This window comes from Balaenoptera acutorostrata, chromosome 1 (genome assembly GCF_949987535.1).
Source record: "Balaenoptera acutorostrata chromosome 1, mBalAcu1.1, whole genome shotgun sequence".
NCBI classification, from domain to species: Eukaryota; Metazoa; Chordata; class Mammalia; order Artiodactyla; family Balaenopteridae; genus Balaenoptera; species Balaenoptera acutorostrata.
In genome coordinates, this window is record NC_080064.1 from 35083854 (window position 1) to 35103514 (window position 19661).

The 19661-nt window shown below is 38.3% G+C and overlaps 1 protein-coding gene across 4 annotated transcripts in view; it reads left to right on the forward strand.

Annotated features, from left to right (window-relative positions):
* The window catches only part of CCDC30 (coiled-coil domain containing 30), a 160552-nt gene that overhangs the window by 33825 nt on the left and 107066 nt on the right, over positions 1-19661 (forward strand). For 3 of the 4 annotated variants that reach the window (XM_057531494.1, XM_057531500.1, XM_057531511.1), the window contains exons 9-10: positions 9382-9497; positions 11438-11536. In XM_057531494.1, the coding sequence (XP_057387477.1) occupies positions 9382-9497; positions 11438-11536 (215 nt within the window). The remainder of the gene's footprint in view (positions 1-9381; positions 9498-11437; positions 11537-19661) is intronic. The other variant, XM_057531508.1, reaches the window with a different exon arrangement.

A 19661-nucleotide genomic window follows, 5' to 3' on the forward strand; every position in this document is an offset into this window, starting at 1 on the left:
TTTATTGATCTTTTGCTATCATTTGCTTCATTTCTTTTACATTTATTTCTGATCTCATCTTTATGATTTCTTCTCTTCTGCTAACTTTGGGGTTTTTTTGTTCTTCTTTCTCTAATTGCTTTAGGTGTAAGGTTAGGTTGTTTATTTGAGATGTTTCTTGTTTCTTAAGGTAGGATTGTCTTGCTATAAACTTCCCTCTTAGAACTGCTTTTGCTGTATCTCATAGGTTTTGGGTCGTTGTGTTTTCATTGTCATTTGTTTCTAGGTATTTTTTGATTTCCTCTTTGATTTCTTCAGTGATCTCTTGGTTATTAAGTAGTATGTTGTTTAGCCTCCATGTGTTTGTATTTTTTACAGATTTTTTCCTGTAATTGATACCTAGTCTCATAGCGTTGTGGTCGGAAAAGATACTTCATAAGATTTCAATTTTCTTAAATTTACCAAGGCTTGATTTGTGACCCAAGATGTGATCTATCCTGGAGAATGTTCTATGAGCACTTGAGTAGAATGTGTATTCTGTTGTTTTTGGGTGGAATGTCCTATAAATATCAATTAAATCCATCTTGTTTAATGTATCATTTAAAGCTTGTGTCTCCTTATTTATTTTCATTTGGATGATCTGTCCATTGGTGAAAGTGGGGTGTTAAAGTCCCCTACTATGATTGTGTTACTGTCGATTTCCCCTTATATGGCTGTTATTATTTGCCTTATGTATTGAGGTGCTCCTATGTTGGGTGCATAAATATTTACAATTGTTATATCTTCTTCTTGGATTGATCCCTTGATCATTATGTAGTGTCCTTCTTTGTCTCTTGTAATAGTCTTTGTTTTAAAGTCTATTTTCTGTGATATGAGAATTGCTACTCCAGCTTTCTTTTGATTTCCATTTGCGTGGAATATCTTTTTCCATCCCCTCACTTTTAGTCTGTATGTGTCCCTAGGTCTGAAGTGGGTCTCTTGTAGACAGCATATATACGGGTCTTGTTTTTGTATCCATTCAGCCAATCAATGTCTTTTGGTTGGAACATTTAATCCATTTACATTTAAGGTAATTATCGATATGTATGTTCCTATTACCATTTTGTTAATTGTTCTGGGTTTGTTATTGTAGGTCTTTTCCTTCTCTTGTTTTCCCTGCCTAGAAAAGTTCCTTTAGCATTTGTTGTAAAGCTGGTTTGGTGGTGCTGAATTCTCTTAGCTTTTGCTTGTCTGTAAAGGTTTTAATTTCTCTGTCAAATCTGAGATCCTTGCTGGGCAGAGTAATCTTGGTTGTAGGTTTTTCTCCTTCATCACTTTAAATATGTCCTGCCACTCCCTTCTGGCTTGCAAAGTTTCTGCTGAAAGATCAGCTATTAACCTTATGGGGATTCCCTTGTGTGTTATTTGTTGCTTTTCCCTTGCTGCTTTTAATATGTTTTCTTTGTATTTAATTTTTGATAGTTTGATTAATATGTGTCTTGGCATGTTTCTCCTTGGATTTATCCTGTATGGGACTCTCTGTGCTTCCTGGAATTGATTAACTATTTCCTTTCCCATATTAAGGAAGTTTTCAACAATAATCTCTTCAAATATTTTCTCAGTCCCTTTCTTTTTCTCTTCTACTTCTGGGACCCCTATAATTCGAATGTTGGTGTATTTAATGTTGTCCAAGAGGTCTCTGAGACTCTCCTCCATTCTTTTCATTCTTTTTCCTTTATTCTGCTCTGCGGTAGTTATTTCCACTATTTTATCTTCCAGGTCACTTATCCGTTCTTCTGCCTCATTTATTCTGCTATTGATTCCTTCTAGAGAATTTTTAATTTCATTTATTGTGTTGTTCATCATTGTTTGTTTGCTCTTTAGTTCTTCTATGTCCTTGTTAAACGTTTCTTGTATTTTCTCCATTCTATTTCCAAGATTTTGGTTATCTTTACTATCATTATTCTGAATTCTTTTTCAGGTAGACTGCCTATTTCCTCTTCATTTGTTAAGTCTGGTGGGTTTTTACCTTGCTCCTTCATCTGCTGTGTGTTTCTCTGTCTTCTCATTTTGCTTAACTTACTGTGTTTGGGGTCTCCTTTTCGCAGGCTGCAGGTTTGTAGTTCCCACTGCTTTTGGTGTCTGTCCCCAGTGGCTAAGGTTGGTTCAGTGTGTTGTGTAGGCTTCCTGATGGAGGGGACTAGTGCCTATGTTCTGGTGGATGAGGCTGGATCTTGTGTTTCTGGTGGGCAGGTCCCCCTCTAGTGGTGTGTTTTGGGGTGTCTGTGGCCTTATTATGATTTTAGTCAGCCTCTCTGCTAATGGATGGGGTTGTGTTCCTGTCTTGCTAGTTGTTTGGCATAGGGTGTCCAGCACTGTAGCTTGCTGGTCGTTGAGTGGAGCTGGGTCTTGGCGTTGAGATGGAGATCTCTGGGAGATTTTCGCCATTTGATATTACATGGAGCTGGGAGGTCTCTTGTGGACCAGTGTCCTGAAGTTGGCTCTCCCACCTCGGAGGCACAGCCCTGACGCCTGGCTGGAGCACCAAGAGCATGTCATCCACACGGCTCAGAATAAAAGGGAGAAAAAAAAAAGAAAGAAAGAAAGAAGAAGATAAAATAAAATAAAGTAAAATAAAATAAAATAAAGTTATTAAAATAAAAACTAATTATATTAAGAAAAAAGATTTCTTATTTGTAGAAAAAAATTTTTTTAAATAAAAAAAAAAAAAGGACAGACAGAACCCTAGGACAAATAGTAAAAGCCAAGCTATACAGACAAAATCACACACATGCACACTCACGAAAAGAGAAAAAGGGAAAAATATATATATATCGTTGCTCCCAAAGTCCACCTCCTCAATTTGGGATAATTCATTGTCTATTCAGGTATTCCACAGATGCAGGTACATCAAGTTGATTGTGGAGATTTAATCCGTTGCTCCTGAGGCTGCTGGGAGAGATTTCCCTTTCTCTTCTTGTTCCCACAGCTCCCGGGATTCAGCTTTGGATTTGGCCCCGCCTCTGTGTGTAGGTCACCTGAGGGCGTCTGTTCTTCGCTCAGACAGGACAGGGTTAAAGGAGCAGCTGCTTCGGGGGCTCTGTCTCACTCAGGCCGGGGGGAGGGAGGGGTACGGATGCGGGGCGAGCCTGTGGCGGCAGAGGCCGGCGTGACATTGCAACAGCCTGAGCTGCGCCGTGTGTTCTCCCGGGGAAGTTGTCCCTGGATCTCGGGACCCTGGCAGCAGCGGGCTGCACAGGCTCCCGGGAGGGGAGGTGTGGATAGTGACATGTGCTTGCGCACAGGCTTCTTGGTGGCGGCAGCAGCAGCCTTAGCGTCTCATGCCCATCTCTGGGGTCTGCGCTGATAGCTGCGGCTCGCGCCCGTCTCTGGAGCTCCTTTAAGCAGCGCTCTTAATCCCCTCTCCTTGCGCACCAGGAAACAAAGAGCAAGAAAAAGTCTCTTGTCTCTTCGACAGCTCCAGACCTTTTCCCGGACTCCCTCCCGGCTAGCTTGGCGCACTAGCCCCTTCAGGCTGTGTTCACGCTGCCAACCCCAGTCCTCTCCCTGGGATCTGACCCCCGAAGCCCGAGCCTCAGCTCCCAGCCCCCACCTGTCCCGGTGGGTGAGCAGACAAGCCTCTCGGGCTGGTGAGTGCTGGTCGGCGCCGCTCCTCTGTGCGGGAGTCTCTCCGCTTTGCCCTCCTCACCCCTGTTGCTGCGCTCTCCTCCGTGGCTCTGAAGCTTCCCCCCTCCGCCCCCTGCAGTCTCCACCAGCGAAGGGGCTTCCTAGTGTGTGGAAACCTTTCCTCCTTCACAGCTCCCTCCCACTGGTACAGGTCACGTCCCTATTCTTTTGTCTCTGTTTTTTCTTTTTTCTTTTGCCCTACCCAGGTACGTGGGGAGTTTCTTGCCTTTTGGGAGGTCTGAGGTCTTCTGCCAGCGTTCAGTAGGTGTTCTGTAGGAGTTGTTCCACATGTAGATGTTTTTCTGATGTATTTGTGGGGAGAAGGTGATCTCCGTGTCTCACTCTTCCGCCATCTTGAAGCTCCTCTCCTGTCAGGCATTTTAAATGGATTATCTCTAATGTTAACAACAGTGCCAAGTTGTATTATTATTCCCATTTCATTGATTAAAAAACTGAGTCATGACAAGGTTAAATGAATTGTCCAGTAGCTACATTAGAGACTTCCCTGGTGGCACAGTGGTTAAGAATCTGCCTGCCAATGCAGAGGACTCGGGATCAAACCCTGGTTGGGGAAGATCCCACATGCCACGGAGCAGCTAAGCCCACGCGCCACGACTACTGAGCCTGTGCTGTAGGGCCTGCGTGCCACAATTACTGGGCCTGTGTGCTGCAACTATTGAAACCCATGTGCCTAGAGCCCGTGCTCTGCAACAAGAGAAGCCACCACAATGAGAAGCCCACACACCTCAACGAAGAGTAGCCCCTGCTAATCACAACTAGAGAAAAGCCCACGCGCAGCCAAAAAAAAAAAAAAAAAAAAAAAACACACAAATAATTACATTAAGTATTAGAGCTGGTATTTGAATCCATATATGTCTGACTCCAAAACCTTTGGTCAGTACAAACAATACGTATTTTACTGGGACCACTGAGATCAAGACAACTTATAATACATTTAACAACACCTCACACGTATTTGTTTGCTAGGAAGCCAGTATGCTTGGAATAAGTGGTGAATTAGTTAATCTGACCCTATCTTGGCTGTGTAAAAATGATACCAGCTATAAATAATGTAATGAAATTTGAGTGTCATAATTGTAGTAACTACAAAAATAATTTAAAATATGTTTACCGGTTTTAATAGTTATAAAACTAGGTTTATTTACCCTGTGCTATTGTGATTTATAATAAGAAACATGTATTTGGTCTTCATCCTTGTTTCTGCCACCCCCAAACCCTTGGAATTTCCTAAGTGATAAGAACAGTAGGGTGTCTTTTGTCATGGTAATGAGGACTTTTGGAAAGCCCCTAGGTAACAAAAGGATGGGAGTTAGTTGCCAGGGGAGCCGACCATGTGATTAGAGGATTGGAACTTTCAGTCCCACCCTCCGCCCCCTCTGTAACCCCAACTGCTCCGTGTCCCCACCCCCACCTCCTAGGAGGGGGGAGGGGCTGGAGATTAAGTTCAATCGCCAGTGGCCAGTGATTTAATCAATGGTGCCTGTGTAATGAAGCTTTTATAGAAACCCAAAGGAGAGGGTTCAGAGAGCTTCCGGGTTGGTGAACACATGGAGATTTGGGGAGCGTGGCGCACTCAGGGAGGTCATGAAAGGTCTGCACCCCTTTCCCCAGACCTTGCCCTTAGGCATCTCTTCCATCTAGCTATTCCTGAGTTACATTCCTTTATAATAAACCAGGTAATCTAGTAAATAAAACGTTTCCCTGAGTTCTGTGAGCTGCTTTAACAAATTAATCAAACCCAAGGAGGAGGTCATGGGAAACTCTGATTTATAACCAATCGGTCAGAAGCACAGATAACAACCTGCCCTTGCAATTGGCATCTGAAGCAGAGGGCAGTCTTGTGGTACTAAGCCCTTAACCCGTGGAATCTGATGCTATCTCCAGGTAGATAACATCAGAACTGAGTTGAATTGTAGAACACCAAGCTAGCATTGGAGAATTACGTGGGTGTGGGGAAAAAAACCCATGCATTATAGTTGATGATCAGGATTGTTTAAAAAATATATGAATACAATTATAAAATGAACACTGCTTTCTTAGTAACTGATAGAGCAAGAAAACAAAATCAATAAGCATATAGAAGACCTAATAACACTACTAAGCAACATGACATAATCGATAATTATAGAAAACTCCACCAGAAGTATTATATTCTTTTCAAGTACACATGGAGCATTCACAAAAATATGCTATCGCCATAAAACAGATTTCTGCAGAAGAACTGAAATCATACAAATTATGTTCTCTGACCATAATAGAATTAAACTAAAAAGCAGTAACAGTAGTATGTTTAGAAAATCGCCAAATATTTGGAAGTTAAATAAGATACTTCTAAATTGCCATGCCTTCTGAGAAAAAATTACAAGGGATATTAAAAAATATTTTCTATGAATTAACTTGAATGAAAATGAAAACACTGAACATATCAGTATTTGTGGGATGCATCTAAGCCAGTGCTTAAGAGGGAAACTTATCCCATTTAATACTTATACCAGAAATCAAGAAAGGACTCAAAATAATCTAAGCTTCTACTTTAAAAACCCAGGATAAGAACAAATTAAATCCAAAGCAAGCAAAAAGAAGGAGATGTTTAAAATAAGGTTGAGGTCAATAAAAGTGAAAACAGAACAAAATAGAATAAATTAGTGGAATGAAGAGCTGGTTCTTCGGAAGGATCAATAATATTGGTAAACGTCTAACTAGATTGTTCATGAAAAAATGAGAGAAGACACACGTTACCAATATAAGCAATGACAGAACATTTCTACAGATCAAAAAGATAATAAGGGAATATATTGAGCAACTTTATGACAATAAATTTGATGACCGGGATAAGATGGACACATTCCTTGAAAGACACAAATTACCGAACCTCACTCAAGAAAAAACAGATAGCCCTAAATCTACCAAAGAAATTGAATTTATAGTTAAACATCTTCCCACAAAGAAAACTCCAGGTTCAGATGGCTTCACTTAACAAACTTTTAAGGAATAAATAATACTGATTTTACATAAACTCTTCCAGAAAATAGAAGAAGAGAGAATACGTACTTCCCAACTGTTAAGTGGTCAGCATTACCTTGATGACAAAACCAACGACATTACATTATTCCCAGTGACCGCAGAAGACCTTGTAAAAGTACAAAGAGTAAGGAGTAATTTTTGGGTAGTAAAATCAAATTGTGTTTATCTGCAATGGGTTAGCTAAAAAAGTGACCACACAATGGATACTTTAATAAAAATGACATAGATTTTTGTGCACTGACATGAATACATGTCTATGACATGTTATCAAGTGAAAAAAGCAAGCTGTAGAGTAATATGTGTAGTGTAATGTCGTTTTGGTTTTTATTTTTATAGGGTGTGTTTGTGGGGTGTGTGTGTGTGCATGTGTATGTGCGCTCACAGGACTGTATGAGGTGATACACATTAGTATGGCAGTAAAGTTGTGAATACATTGGGATAGTTTTGTGTAAGTTCTAAGTAGCTACTGCCCTGCATCTGCCAAGTGTCTCCCACCTACCCCAACTGTCCCAGCTCCTTCCAGCCCCTTGTCTTTCCAGCCACCAGAAGGCTAATACTTGGCACAGCAGGATATTCTGTAGAACTCTGCTCCAGAGCTACATTCTCATAGATGAGGGTCCACGCTTTACCAGTTGTTAAATATTTTCAATACAACCCTTGTCTATACATTAGAATATGCATATAAAAAATTTTAAAGAGTATTTACCAAGTATTAACAACATTATTTCGGGTCAGGGTAGATAAGGGTTGGATGAGAACATCCGCTCTGAACATAACCGTATAGCTTGATTTTTTCTTTTTAAAACAAAAAGCCTATATTCCATTTAAGCAATAAGCAAAACATACTGATTTTAGTGACCTATTTAAAATAGGCCATTATTCAACTGTATTTTTAAGATCTGTGAAAATTAAAACTACTGATAATATATAGTACAGAGAAATGGACAATGGCATTGTGAGAACATAGCTTTGTACAATCTTTTTGAGGAATAATTTGGCAGGCTCTGTCAAATTTTTTAAATGCATATGTCTCCTGATCCAGCTATCCCTTTTCTTTCTGGGGATTTATTTTTTTGGAAATAATGTCATAAGTACCTAGAGATTGATGAACAAGGAAAATAATTTTAGAATTGTTTACAAGAATAAGCATTGGCAACAAACCTAAATCTTCATCAGTAGGGGAAAAGTGACACAAAAAATGGCAATTTGGACGGTGGCATACTATGCAGAACAGAATGAGATAATGCATAAACAAACTGTGGTATATTAATAAGATGGACTAAAGAGTCAAGAGGAACAAATTATTGATAAAACACCGATGAATCCCCAAAATACTGTATATATTCAGTGAAAGAAGCCTGACACAAACATGTATGTATTGTAAGATTTTATTTGTATGAAAAGCAAGAACGAGCAAAACTAGTCTATGTGATAGAAGTCAGAAAGTGGTTGTAGGGGTGGGTGGGAGTGGAGAACTGACTGGAAAGGATTTGAGGGAACATTATGGGGTGATGGAGATGTTCTATATCTTTTTCAGGGGAAGTTCACGGGTATATAAAATTGTCAAAATTCATTGAACACTTAAGATATGTACATTATATTGTATATAAATTATACCTCAATTAAAAAATAGTTCCAAATAAGAAATGGAAAATGACTTTATAAGAGTTGTCCTGTAAAGATATCCATGATGTATTCAGAGGTGGTAAAGTTGCAGACAGTGTTGCATAGCATTGTTTACATTTTTTAAAATTGCATATGCAAAAGGAGAACAAATCTTTCCCTCCATATATGTATATGGATTGTGAATGCTTTTTTTTTTCTTTTTGGTGTGTTTTCAGCATTTTTCAAGTTAAAATTTACACACTAAGGAAAAAAAGAGGATAGCAAGGGAAACAAAAGAAAAAATGAAGAAAGAATAATACAAGTCAAAAACAGAACAGGCAATGAAGAAGGAAAACAAAGGAGACTTTAAAGCAGCAAAAGAAAAACAGGAGAAACATAAGTAAAAAAAGAAACAGCTGCAAATCCAGGGAAGTTACAGGCAACAAGTTTGTACTATTGAAACTTTGATGAGTGCTGGAAAGAGCAGGTCTTAACATGAGGTGCTGAGCTGAGAGTAGCCTACATGCATTTAACATCTCTGTAGGCAGAGGTGCTACAGGAGAAAGATGGTTTTGATGAATCAACTTGATTTCACTTTACAGTCTGTCCGTTCACTGCTCCTAGCTCACTACATCAGCTGTCTATGGAGGCCCTGCTGTTAATGAGTGCAAGAGAAGTATCTAGGAATATGTGAGGAATATATGAGGTGTGTAAGAGAGACAGGACCACAGGATCACCAAGAAGATGATTTTTTTAGTGGTTTCACTTTTAGAAGGCAGGCTCAATTGTTTTAAAATTCCAGGTCCTGGAAGAATCTCTATTGCTGGAAACCCTATACTCAAAAAGTCCAGCTCATTAGACTGGTATGAGAAATAAAAAACATTCTGTTCTGTTTCATTAGTTGGTAGAACATTCTAGGGCTGGACTTGAGAGTCTAGCAGCTCTTCTTTGTGGAGAATCACATATGCAGAGACATGGTAGGACTGACAAGAACAGCAGGAAACAGCACTTCCTCAGTTTTTAGAGTTAACGCCCCCAAATTAAAACTTCAATCCAGTTGAGTCAACTACACTTTCCCTGTTTTAGACTCAGTTGACCTACGGAAAGCAAAGGAACATAATCAGAGACTGGATGAGGAAATTTTGGCTTTAAGAAATCGAGTTCGATCACTTGACTCAGAAAAAAAGGTACTTGGAGAAGAGGTAAGTTATTTAATTTTTTCTTAGAGTTAATTTAAATGTGTATAGAATAGTAACAGCAGCTAAACAAGCTAGATGTATCAATACATCATTTATTGGTCATTAGTGAAGACTGATTCTGTTGGCTATAGCATCCCAGGTAGAGCTGTACTTTGACCTGGATGCTTTCTATCAGTATTTCTATTTTATACATTTTAACTACATATGCTGAACAGTAATGTTTCTGCTATTGTGTCAATTTAGGATCTTTTCTTTTTAATAAAGATTTAGATAACAGTTTATACTTATCACGTTTACCAAAGTTTGAGATTATTAATACTAAACCCGTAGTTGTGTTATGTTTTTGAACCATTTCTTCTTAGGAATTTATTGATTTTTAATATGTACTTCCATGTTCTAAATATACTATATGTCACTTCAATTTTAATTATATTCATTTCACAATAATATCTCTAGTGTCTAATACAATGCCTGGCATATAATAAGTGCTCAAGAAATTTTGTTCCAAGAATGAATAAATATTCACTAGAATGGCTATTATCAAAACAGTAAAAATTAACAAATGTTGATGAGGAAGTGGAGAAATTGGAACCCTTTGTGCATTGTTGTTAAGAATGTAAAATGGTACAGCCACTGTAGAAAACAGTATGGGACTTCCTTTAAAAAGTAAACATAGAGTTACCATATGATCTAGCAATTCTGCTTCTGGGTATATACCTAAAAGAATTGAAAGCAGGAACTTGAACATATATTTGTTCACTCATGTTCATAGCCAAAAGGTTGAAGCAACCCAAGCATCCACTGACAGATAAATGGATAAACAAAATATGGTATATATATACAATGGAATATTATTCCACCTTAAAAAGAAATATGCTACAACATGGGTGAAACTTGAAGACATTATGCTAATTGAAATAAACAAGTCACAGAAAGACAAATAGTGTATAATTCCACTTAGATGAGGTACCTAGAGTAGTCAGAAATCATAGAGACAGAAAGTAGAATGGTGGTTTCTAGGGGCTGTGGGGGAGGGCATAATGAGGAGTTATTGTTTAATGGGTGTAGAGTTTCAGTTTTGCAAGATGAAAAGAATTATGGAGATGGATGGTGGTGATGGTTGCACAGTAATGGGAATGTGCTTAGTGCTACTCAACTGTATACTTAAAAATGGTTAAGGGGCTTCCCTGGTGGCACAGTGGTTAAGAATCTGCCTGCCAATGCAGGGGACATGGGTTCGAGCCCTGGTCCGGAAGATCCCACATGCCACGGAGCAGCTAAGCCTGTGGGCCACAACTACTGAGCCTGGGCTCTAGAGCCTGCAAGCCACAACTACTGAGCCCGCATGCCACAACTACTGAAGCCCACCCGCCTAGAGCCCGTGCTCCACAAAAGAAGCCACCGCAATGAGAAGCACATGCACCGCAACGAAGAGTAGCCCCCACTCACGGCAACTAGAGAAAGCCTGTGCGCAGCAACGAAGACCCAACACAGACAAAAATAAATAAATAAAAATTCTTAAAAATGGTTAAAATGGTAAATGTTGTGTTATGTATATTTTATCCTAATTTTTTAAATGCAATCATAAGAAAGAATGAATAAACACTGTTCAAGTTGTCTAAATTTCTGTAAATTTGTATATCTAATACTGGTAAAATATGTTTAATGTATGTTAAACATATGTTTATGTTTTATATATACACAAACATACACATACATGTGAGATAAAGTTCAGGAAGGGTATATCCCAAACATGATTACTTCTGGAAAGGGAAATGAGATTGTGGGGCAGAGTTATGTGAAGGAAAAGATCACTTGTTGCTCTATATACCTATATTTTGTTTAAATTTTTTACACAAAGAATGTATTCATGTATAACTTATATATTTTTAAAACAAAGCATCCCCCCTCACTTTTGTATTTAAAATGCTTTTGTATTTCAGGTTGAAAGGCTTAAAGGAGAAATTTGTGACTCTCAAGAGAATAAGCAACTTGGAAACCACTCTCCTGGAAAAATGGTGGGTGCTGAACAGAAAGTAGAGGTATTAAAATTATGTTCTTTCTGACTTCTAATTTTGAAGTAAGTTGCATTTTACAAGAGTGCGCCAGAGCAATGGGTGCTGAGCATTTGCTATTCTCCTCTTGCCTGCCTTTTTCTATTGCTTTGCCAGTGAGTATGAGGAAGAAATTGGGGTACAGAGGATATGTTTCTGTTCACTTCTTCCCCACAGGGAACAATTAATATGAAAAATATAATGGGTTTCGTTAAAGAAAAAAAAGACTCTTACAAAGATACAACCAACTTGGGCATTTTTAATCATCAAAATGAAGTTACCTTACAGAATCAACCAGTGACAGGGGAGTGGGTCGTTGGAACCATATATCATAGGGAACTAATATGGTTTAGGCTCCAGTGTGTACAGCATCTAATCTTTTCAGAATGATCAGCCTCTGAAGGGGTGGGCAAAGTGATCAAACACAAGGCAGATGGAAGCAAGAGCCAGTGTGTTGTAGAGAGGGCGATTTCAGATATTCAGCTCAAGGAGCTAGACTGCTTTGCCTTTCCTCTCACACACCTAAGATGAGTGACATTCCTGTTGCTGAGGGATCTCCTTCACCAGAGCTTGTTTTTACTGTAACTCCCTGGGCCCTATACCCCCAACCTCCTCGGTAGCAAGGAAACTATAGCCACCGGATTTATTGTTTCCCCGCCCAAGGAGCCTATATCCTTCTTGTCTTCCAGAACTCTCTTGTAGATAAATAATGCATTTTGTAGGAAGGAAGGGAGGAAGGGAGGGTGGGAAGGAGAGAAGGCAGGAAGGAAAGAAGGAAGGAAGGAGGGAGTGGAGGGAAGAAAGAAAAGAAGGAAGGAGGGAAAGAAGGAATTTCCAGGCAAGACTTCAGTAACTTTTACCAAAATTTTTCCCAGAGCACCCAGTGGTGGTGCTCTAATTTACAGAAGTTGACTTATTAGTAACTATTTTTATTAGTTTCTTATTTATCCTTCCAGTATTTCTTTATTACGATAGAAGCATTTTGAACGTTTATTCAGATTTCCTCCTTTCTTAGTTTCTCTTCCCTTCCCTTCCTTTCCCTCCCTCCCTCCCTCCCTTCCTTCCTTCCTTCTTTCCTTCTTTCCCTCCCTTCCTTCTTCCCCTCCCTCCCTTCCTTCCTTCCTCCTTTCCTTCTTTCCCTCCATTCCTCCCTTCCTTCTTCCCCTCCTCCCTTCCTGCCCGCCCTTCCTTCCTTCTTTCCCTCCCTTCCTTCCTTCCTTTCTTCCTTCCTTCTTCCCCCCCTCCCTTCCTGCCCTTCCTTCCTTCTTTCCCTCCCTTCCTTCCTTCCTCCGTCCCTCCCTCCCTTCCTTTCTTCCTTCCTTCCTCCCTTTCTTCCTTCCTTCCAACCTTCCTTCCTTTCTTTTTAACTAAAATGCTCCTGGAGATCCTTCTATATCATACAAAGAGATCTTCCTGATTCTTTAGAGCAACTAGCATTCTATTGTGTGGATGTACTATAATTTATTTAACCAGTCTCCTGTTGATGGACACTTGGGTTGTTTCCAGTCTTTTGCATATTATTGCAAGTGTTTCTACATGTTAGAGTCACAGAAATGGGATTGAGAGGTTAGGGGGTAGCTAGATCTGTAATTTTGGTCGATATTGCCAGATACTACTCAGTGGAAATTGCATCATTTTCCTCTTCCATCAGCAATGTATGAGAAAGCTAGTTTCCTAAAATTTCACTAACTGAATATATTGTCAAACTTTTGTATTTTTACTAAATGATAGGTGAGAATGAGTATCTCAGTGTAGTTTTCATTTTCAATCATCTATTTATAGTGATTTTGAACATTTTTCAAGTGTTTATATTTTATTTAACATCAATATTTATATTTCTTTTATAAAATTAACTTTATTGAAATATTTAATACAATATAAACATACATATTTTAAGAGTTGAGTTCAATGAGCTTTGACAAATGCATACATCTGTATAACCACAACCACTGCAATCAAGAAAGAAAACATTCATTAGCCTAAAATTTTCCCTCCCCTTTTGCTATCAATGCCTCCCACTCTGCCACTTTCTATGACCATCCATTTCTAGAATTTCAAATAAATAGAATCATCTGGTATATACTCTTTTCTATTTGGCTTCTTTCACTTATAATAATACTTCTGAGATTTATCCATGTTGTTGTCTATATCAGTAGTTCATTTTTAAATGGCTGAGAAATATTCCTGTATATATGGATATACCATACATTGTTTATCTATCCACTGGTTAATAGATAATCAGATTGTTTTCAGCTATTATGAATAAAGCTGCTACTAGTATTCACATTCCAGTATGTTTTTTTTTCCCTCTTGGATAAATACCTAGTAGTGGAATTACTGAATCACAGAGCAAGTACATGTTTAATTTTATAAGAAACTGCCAGACTGTCTTCCACTTTGTAATGAATAATGCTGCTATGAACAATCATGTACAAATTTTTGTGTGAACACGTTTTCATTTTCCTTGGGTATGTACATAGGAGTGGAATTGCTGGGTCATATGTAAGTTCTATGTTCAACTTCTTGTAGAACTGCCAGACTATTCTCCAAAGCACCTCCACCATTTAACATTCCCATCAGCAGTGTATGAGTGTTCCAATTTCTCCACATCCTTAGCAGGATTTGTTATATTTTTTCATTTTTTTATTATAGCTATCCTAGTGGGTATAATAAAGTAGTATCTCAGTATAGATTTTTCTTTTTTAACAACTTCATTGGAATATAATTGCTTTACATTGTGTTAGTTTCTGCTGTATAACAAAGTGAATCAGCTATACATATAGTTATATCCCTATATCCCCTCCCTCTTGCGTCTCCCTCCCACTCTCCCTATCCCTCCCCTCTAGGTGGTCACAAAGCACCAAGCTAATCTCCCTGTGCCATGGGGCTGCTTCCCACTAGCTATCTATTTTACATATGGTAGTATATATAAATCCATGCCACTCTCTCACTTCATCCCAGCTTACACTTCCCCCTCCCCGTGTCCTCTAGTCCATTCTCTACATCTGCGTCTTTATTCCTGTCCTGCCCCTAGGTTCTTCAGAACCATTTTTTTTTTGGATTCCATATATATGTGTTAGCATACGGTATTTGTTTTTCTCTTTCTGACTTACTTCACTCTGTATGACAGACTCTAGGTCCACCCACCTCACTACAAATAACTCAATTTCATGTCTTTTTATGGCTGAGTAATATTTCATTGTGTATATGTGCCACATCTTCTTTATCCATTCATCTATCAATGGACACTTAGGTTGCTTCCATGTCCTGGCTATTGTAAATAGAGCTGCAATGAACATTGTGGTACATGCCTCTTTTTGAATTATGGATTTCTCAGCATATATGCCCAGTAGTGGGATTGCTGGGTCGTATGGTAGTTCTATTTTTAGTTTTTTAAGGAACCTCCATACTATTCTCCATAGGGGTTGTACCCACTTACATCCAACAGTGTGGGAGGGTTCCCTTTTCTCCACACCTTCTCGAGCATTTCTTGTTTGTAGATTTTTTGATGATGGCCATTCTGACTGGTGTAAGGTGATACCTCATTATAGTTTTGATTTGCATTTCTCAAATGATTGGTGATGTTGAGCATCCTTTTATGTGTTTGTTGGCAATGGGTATATCTTCTTTGGAGAAATGTCTATTTAGGTCTTCTGCCCATTTTTGGATTGGGTTGTTTGTTTTTTTTGATATTGACCTGCATGAGCTGCTTGTATATTTCGTAGATTAATCCTTTGTCAGTTGCTTCATTTGCAAATGTTTTCCCTCATTCTGAGGGTTGTCTTTTCCTCTTGTTTATGGTTTCCTTTACTGTGCAAAACTTTGAAGTTTCATTAGGTCCCATTTGTTTATTTTTGTTTTTATTTCCATTTTTCCAGGAGGTGGGTCAAAAAGGATCTTGCTGTGATTTATGTCATGGAGTGTTCTTCCTATGTGGTCCTCTAAGAGTTTTATAGTGTCTGGCCTTACATTTAGGTCTTTAATCCATTCTGAGTTTATTTTTGTGTATGTTGTTAGGGAGTATTCTAATTTCATTCTTTTATATGTAGCTGTCCAGTTTTCCCAGCACTACTTATTGAAGAGACTGTCTTTTCTCCATTGTATATTCTTGCCTCCTTTATCAAAAATAAGGTGACCATATGTTTGTATCCCGTTCCACTGATCTATATTTCTGTTTTTATTTCTGTTTTTGTGCCAGTACCATACTGTCTTGATTGCTGTAGCTTTGTAGTATAGTCTGAAGTCAGGAAGCCTGATTCCTCCAGCTCCATTTTTCTTTCTCAAGATTGCTTTGGCTATTCGGGGGTCTTTTGTGTTTCCATACAAATTGTGAAATTTTTTGTTCTAGTTCTGTGATTAATGCCATTGATAGTTTAATAGGGATTGCATTGAATCTGTAGATTGCTTTGGGTAGTATAGTCATTTTCACAATGTTGATTCTTCCAATCCAAGAACATGGTATATCTCTCCATCTGTTTGTATCATCTTTAATTTCTTTCATCAGTGTCTTACAGTTTTCTGCATACAGGTCTTTTGTCTCCTTAGGTAGGTTTATTCCTAGGTATTTTATTCTTTTTGTTGCAGTGGTAAATGGGAGTGTTTTCTTAATTTCACTTTCAGATTTTTCATCATTAGTGTATACAAATGCAAGAGATTTCTGTGCATTAATTTTGTATCCTGCTACTTTACCAAATTCATTGATTAGCTCTAGTAGTTTTCCGGTAGCATCTTTAGGATTCTTTATATTATCATGTCATCTGCAAACAGTGACAGTTTTACTTCTTCTTTTCCAATTTGGATTTCTTTTATTTCTTTTTCTTCTCTGATTGCTGTGGCTAAAAATTCCAAAACTATGTTGAATAATAGTGGTGAGAGTGGGCAACCTGTCTTGTTCCTGATCTTAGTGGAAATGGTTTCAGTTTTTCACCATTGAGAACGATGTTGGCTGTGGGTTTGTCATATATGACCTTTATTATGTTGAGGTAAGTTCCCTCTATGCCTGCTTTCTGCAGGGTTTTTATCATAAATGGGTGTTGAATTTTGTTGAAACCTTTTTCTGCATCTATTGAGATGATCATATGGTTTTTATCCTTCAGTTTGTTAATATGGTGTATCACATTGATTAATTTGTGTATATTGAAGAATCCTTGCATTGCTGGGATAAACCCCACTTGATCATGGTGTATGAACCTTTTAATGTGCTGTTGGATTCTGTTTGCTGGTATTTTGTTGAGGATTTTTGCATCTATGTTCATCAGTGATATAGGCCTGTAGTTTTCTTTCTTTGTGACATCTTTGTCTGGTTTTGGCATCAGGGTGATGGTGGCCTCGTAGAATGAGTTTGGGAGTGTTCCTCCCTCTGCTATATTTTGGAAGATTTCGAGAAGGATGGGTGTTAGCTCTTCTGTAAATGTTTGATAGAATTCACCTGTGAAGCCATCTGGTCCTGGGCTTTTGTTTGTTGGAATATTTTTAATTACAGTTTCAATTTCGGTGCTTGTGATTGGTCTGTTTATATTTTCTATTTCTTCCTGGTTCACTCTTGGAAGGTTGTGCTTTTCTAAGAATTTGTACATTTCTTCCAGATTGTCATTTTATTGGCATATAGTTGCTTGTAGTAATCACTCATGATCCTTTGTATTTCTGTAGTGTCAGTTGTTACTTCTCCTTTTTCATTTCTAATTCTATGGATTTGAGCCTTCGCACTTTCTTTCTTGATTAGTCTGGCTAATGGTTTATCAATTTTGTTTATCTTCTCAAAGAACCAGCTTTTAGCTTTATTGATCTTTGCTATTGTTTACCTCATTTTCTTTTCATTTATTTCTGATCTGATCTTTATGATTTCTTTCCTTCTGCTAACTTTGGGGGTTTTTTGTTCTTTTTCTAATTGCTTTAGGTGTAAGGTTATATTATTTATTTGAGATTTTCTTGTTTCTTGAGGTAGGATTGTATTGCTATAAACTTCCCTCTTAGAACTGCTTTTGCTGCATCCCATAGGTTTTGGGTCATTGTGTTTTCACTGTCATTTGTTTCTAGGTATTTTTTGATTTCCTCTTTGATTTCTTCAGTGATCTCTTGGTTATTTAGTAGCGTATTGTTTAGCCTCCATGTGTTTGTATTTTTTACACTTTTTTCCCTGTAATTGATATCTAGTCTCATAACGTTGTGGTCGGAAAAGATACTTGATACGATTTCAGTTTCCTTAAATTTACCAAGGCTTGACTTGTGTCCCAAGATACGATCCATCCTGGAGAATGTTCCATGAGCACTTGAGAAGAAAGTGTATTCTGTTGTTTTTGGATGGAATGTCCTGTAAATATCAATTAAATCCATCTTGTTTAATGTGTCATTTAAAGCTTGTGTTTCCTTATCTATTTTCATTTTGGTTAATCTGTCCATTGGTGAAAGTGGGGTGTTAAAGTCCCCTATTATTACTGTGTTACTTTCATTTTCCCCTTTTATGGCTGTTAGCATTTGCCTTATGTACTGAGGAGCTCCTATGTTGGGTGCATAAATATTTACAATTGTTATATCTTCTTCTTGGATTGAGCCCTTGATCATTATGTAGTGTCCTTCTTTGTCTCTTGTGATAGTCTTTATTTTAAAGTCTGTTTTGGCTGACTTGAAAGTTGCTACTGCAGCTTTCTCTTGATTTCCATTTGCATGGAATATCTTTTCCCATCCCCTCACTTTCAGTCTGCATGTGTCCCTAGGTCTGAAGTCGGTCTCTTGTAGACAGCAGATATACGGGTCTTGTTTTTGTATCCATTCAGGCAGTCTATGTCTTTTGGTTGGAGCATTTAATCCATTTACATTTAAGGTGATTATCAATATGTATGTTCCTATTACCATTTTGTTAATTGTTTTGGGTTTGTTATTGTAGGTATTTTCCTTCTCTTGTGTTTCCTGCCTAGAGATGTTCCTTTAGCATTTGTTATAAAGCTGGTTTGGTGGTGCTGAATTCTCTTAGCTTTTGCTTGTCTGTAAAGTTTTTAATTTCCCCTTCGAATCTGAGTGAGATCCTTGCTGGGTAGAGTAATCTTGGTTATAGGTTTTTCCCTTTCATCACTTTAAATGTGTCCTGCCACTGCCTTCTGGCTTGCAGAGTTTCTGCTGAAAGATCAGCTGTTAACCTTATGGGGATTCCCTTGTATGTTATATGTTGCTTTTCCCTTGCTGCTTTCAATATTTTTTCTTTGTATTTAATTTCTGATAGTTTGATTAATTTGTGTCTTGGCATGTTTCTCCTTGGATTTATACTGTATGGGACTCTCTGCGCTTCCTGGACTTGATTGACCCTTTCCCAAATTAACGAAGTTTTCAACTATAATCTCTTCAAATATTTTCTCAGTCCTTTTCTTTTTCTCTTCCTCCTTTGGGACCCCTATAATTCGAATGTTGGTGCATTTAATGTTGTCCCAGAGGTCTCTGAGACTGTCCTCAATTCTTTTCATTCCTTTTCATTTATTCTGCTCTGCAGTAGTTATTTCCACTATATTATCTTCCAAGTCACTTATCCGTTCTTCTGCCTCAGTTATTCTGCTATTGATTCCTTCTAGAGAGTTTTTAATTTCATTTATTGTGTTGTTCATCATTGTTTGCTCTTTAGTTCTTCTAGGTCCTTATTAAACGTTTCTTGTATTTTCTCCATCTATTTCCAAGATTTTGGATCATCTTTACTATCATTACTCTGAATTCTTTTTTCAGGTAGACTGCCTATTTCCTCTTCGTTTTTTTGGTCTGGTGGGTTTTTACCTCGCTCCTTCATCTGCTGCGTATTTCTCTGTCTTCTCATTTTGCTTAACTTACTGTGTTTGGGGTCTTCTTTTTGCAGGCTGCAGGTTCATAGTTCCCATTGTTTTTGGTGGTGCCCTCAGTGGGTAAGGTTGGTTCCATGGGTTGTGTAGGCTTCCTGGTGGAGGGCACTGGTGCCTGTGTTCTGGTGGATGAGGCTGGATCTTGTCTTTCTGGTGGGCAGAACCATGTCCGGTGGTGTGTTTTGTGGTGTCTGTGACCTTATTATGATTTTAGGCAGCCTCTCTGCTAATGGGTGGGGTTGTTTTCCTGTCTTGCTAGTTGTTTGGCATGGGGTGTCCAGCACTGGAGCTTGCTG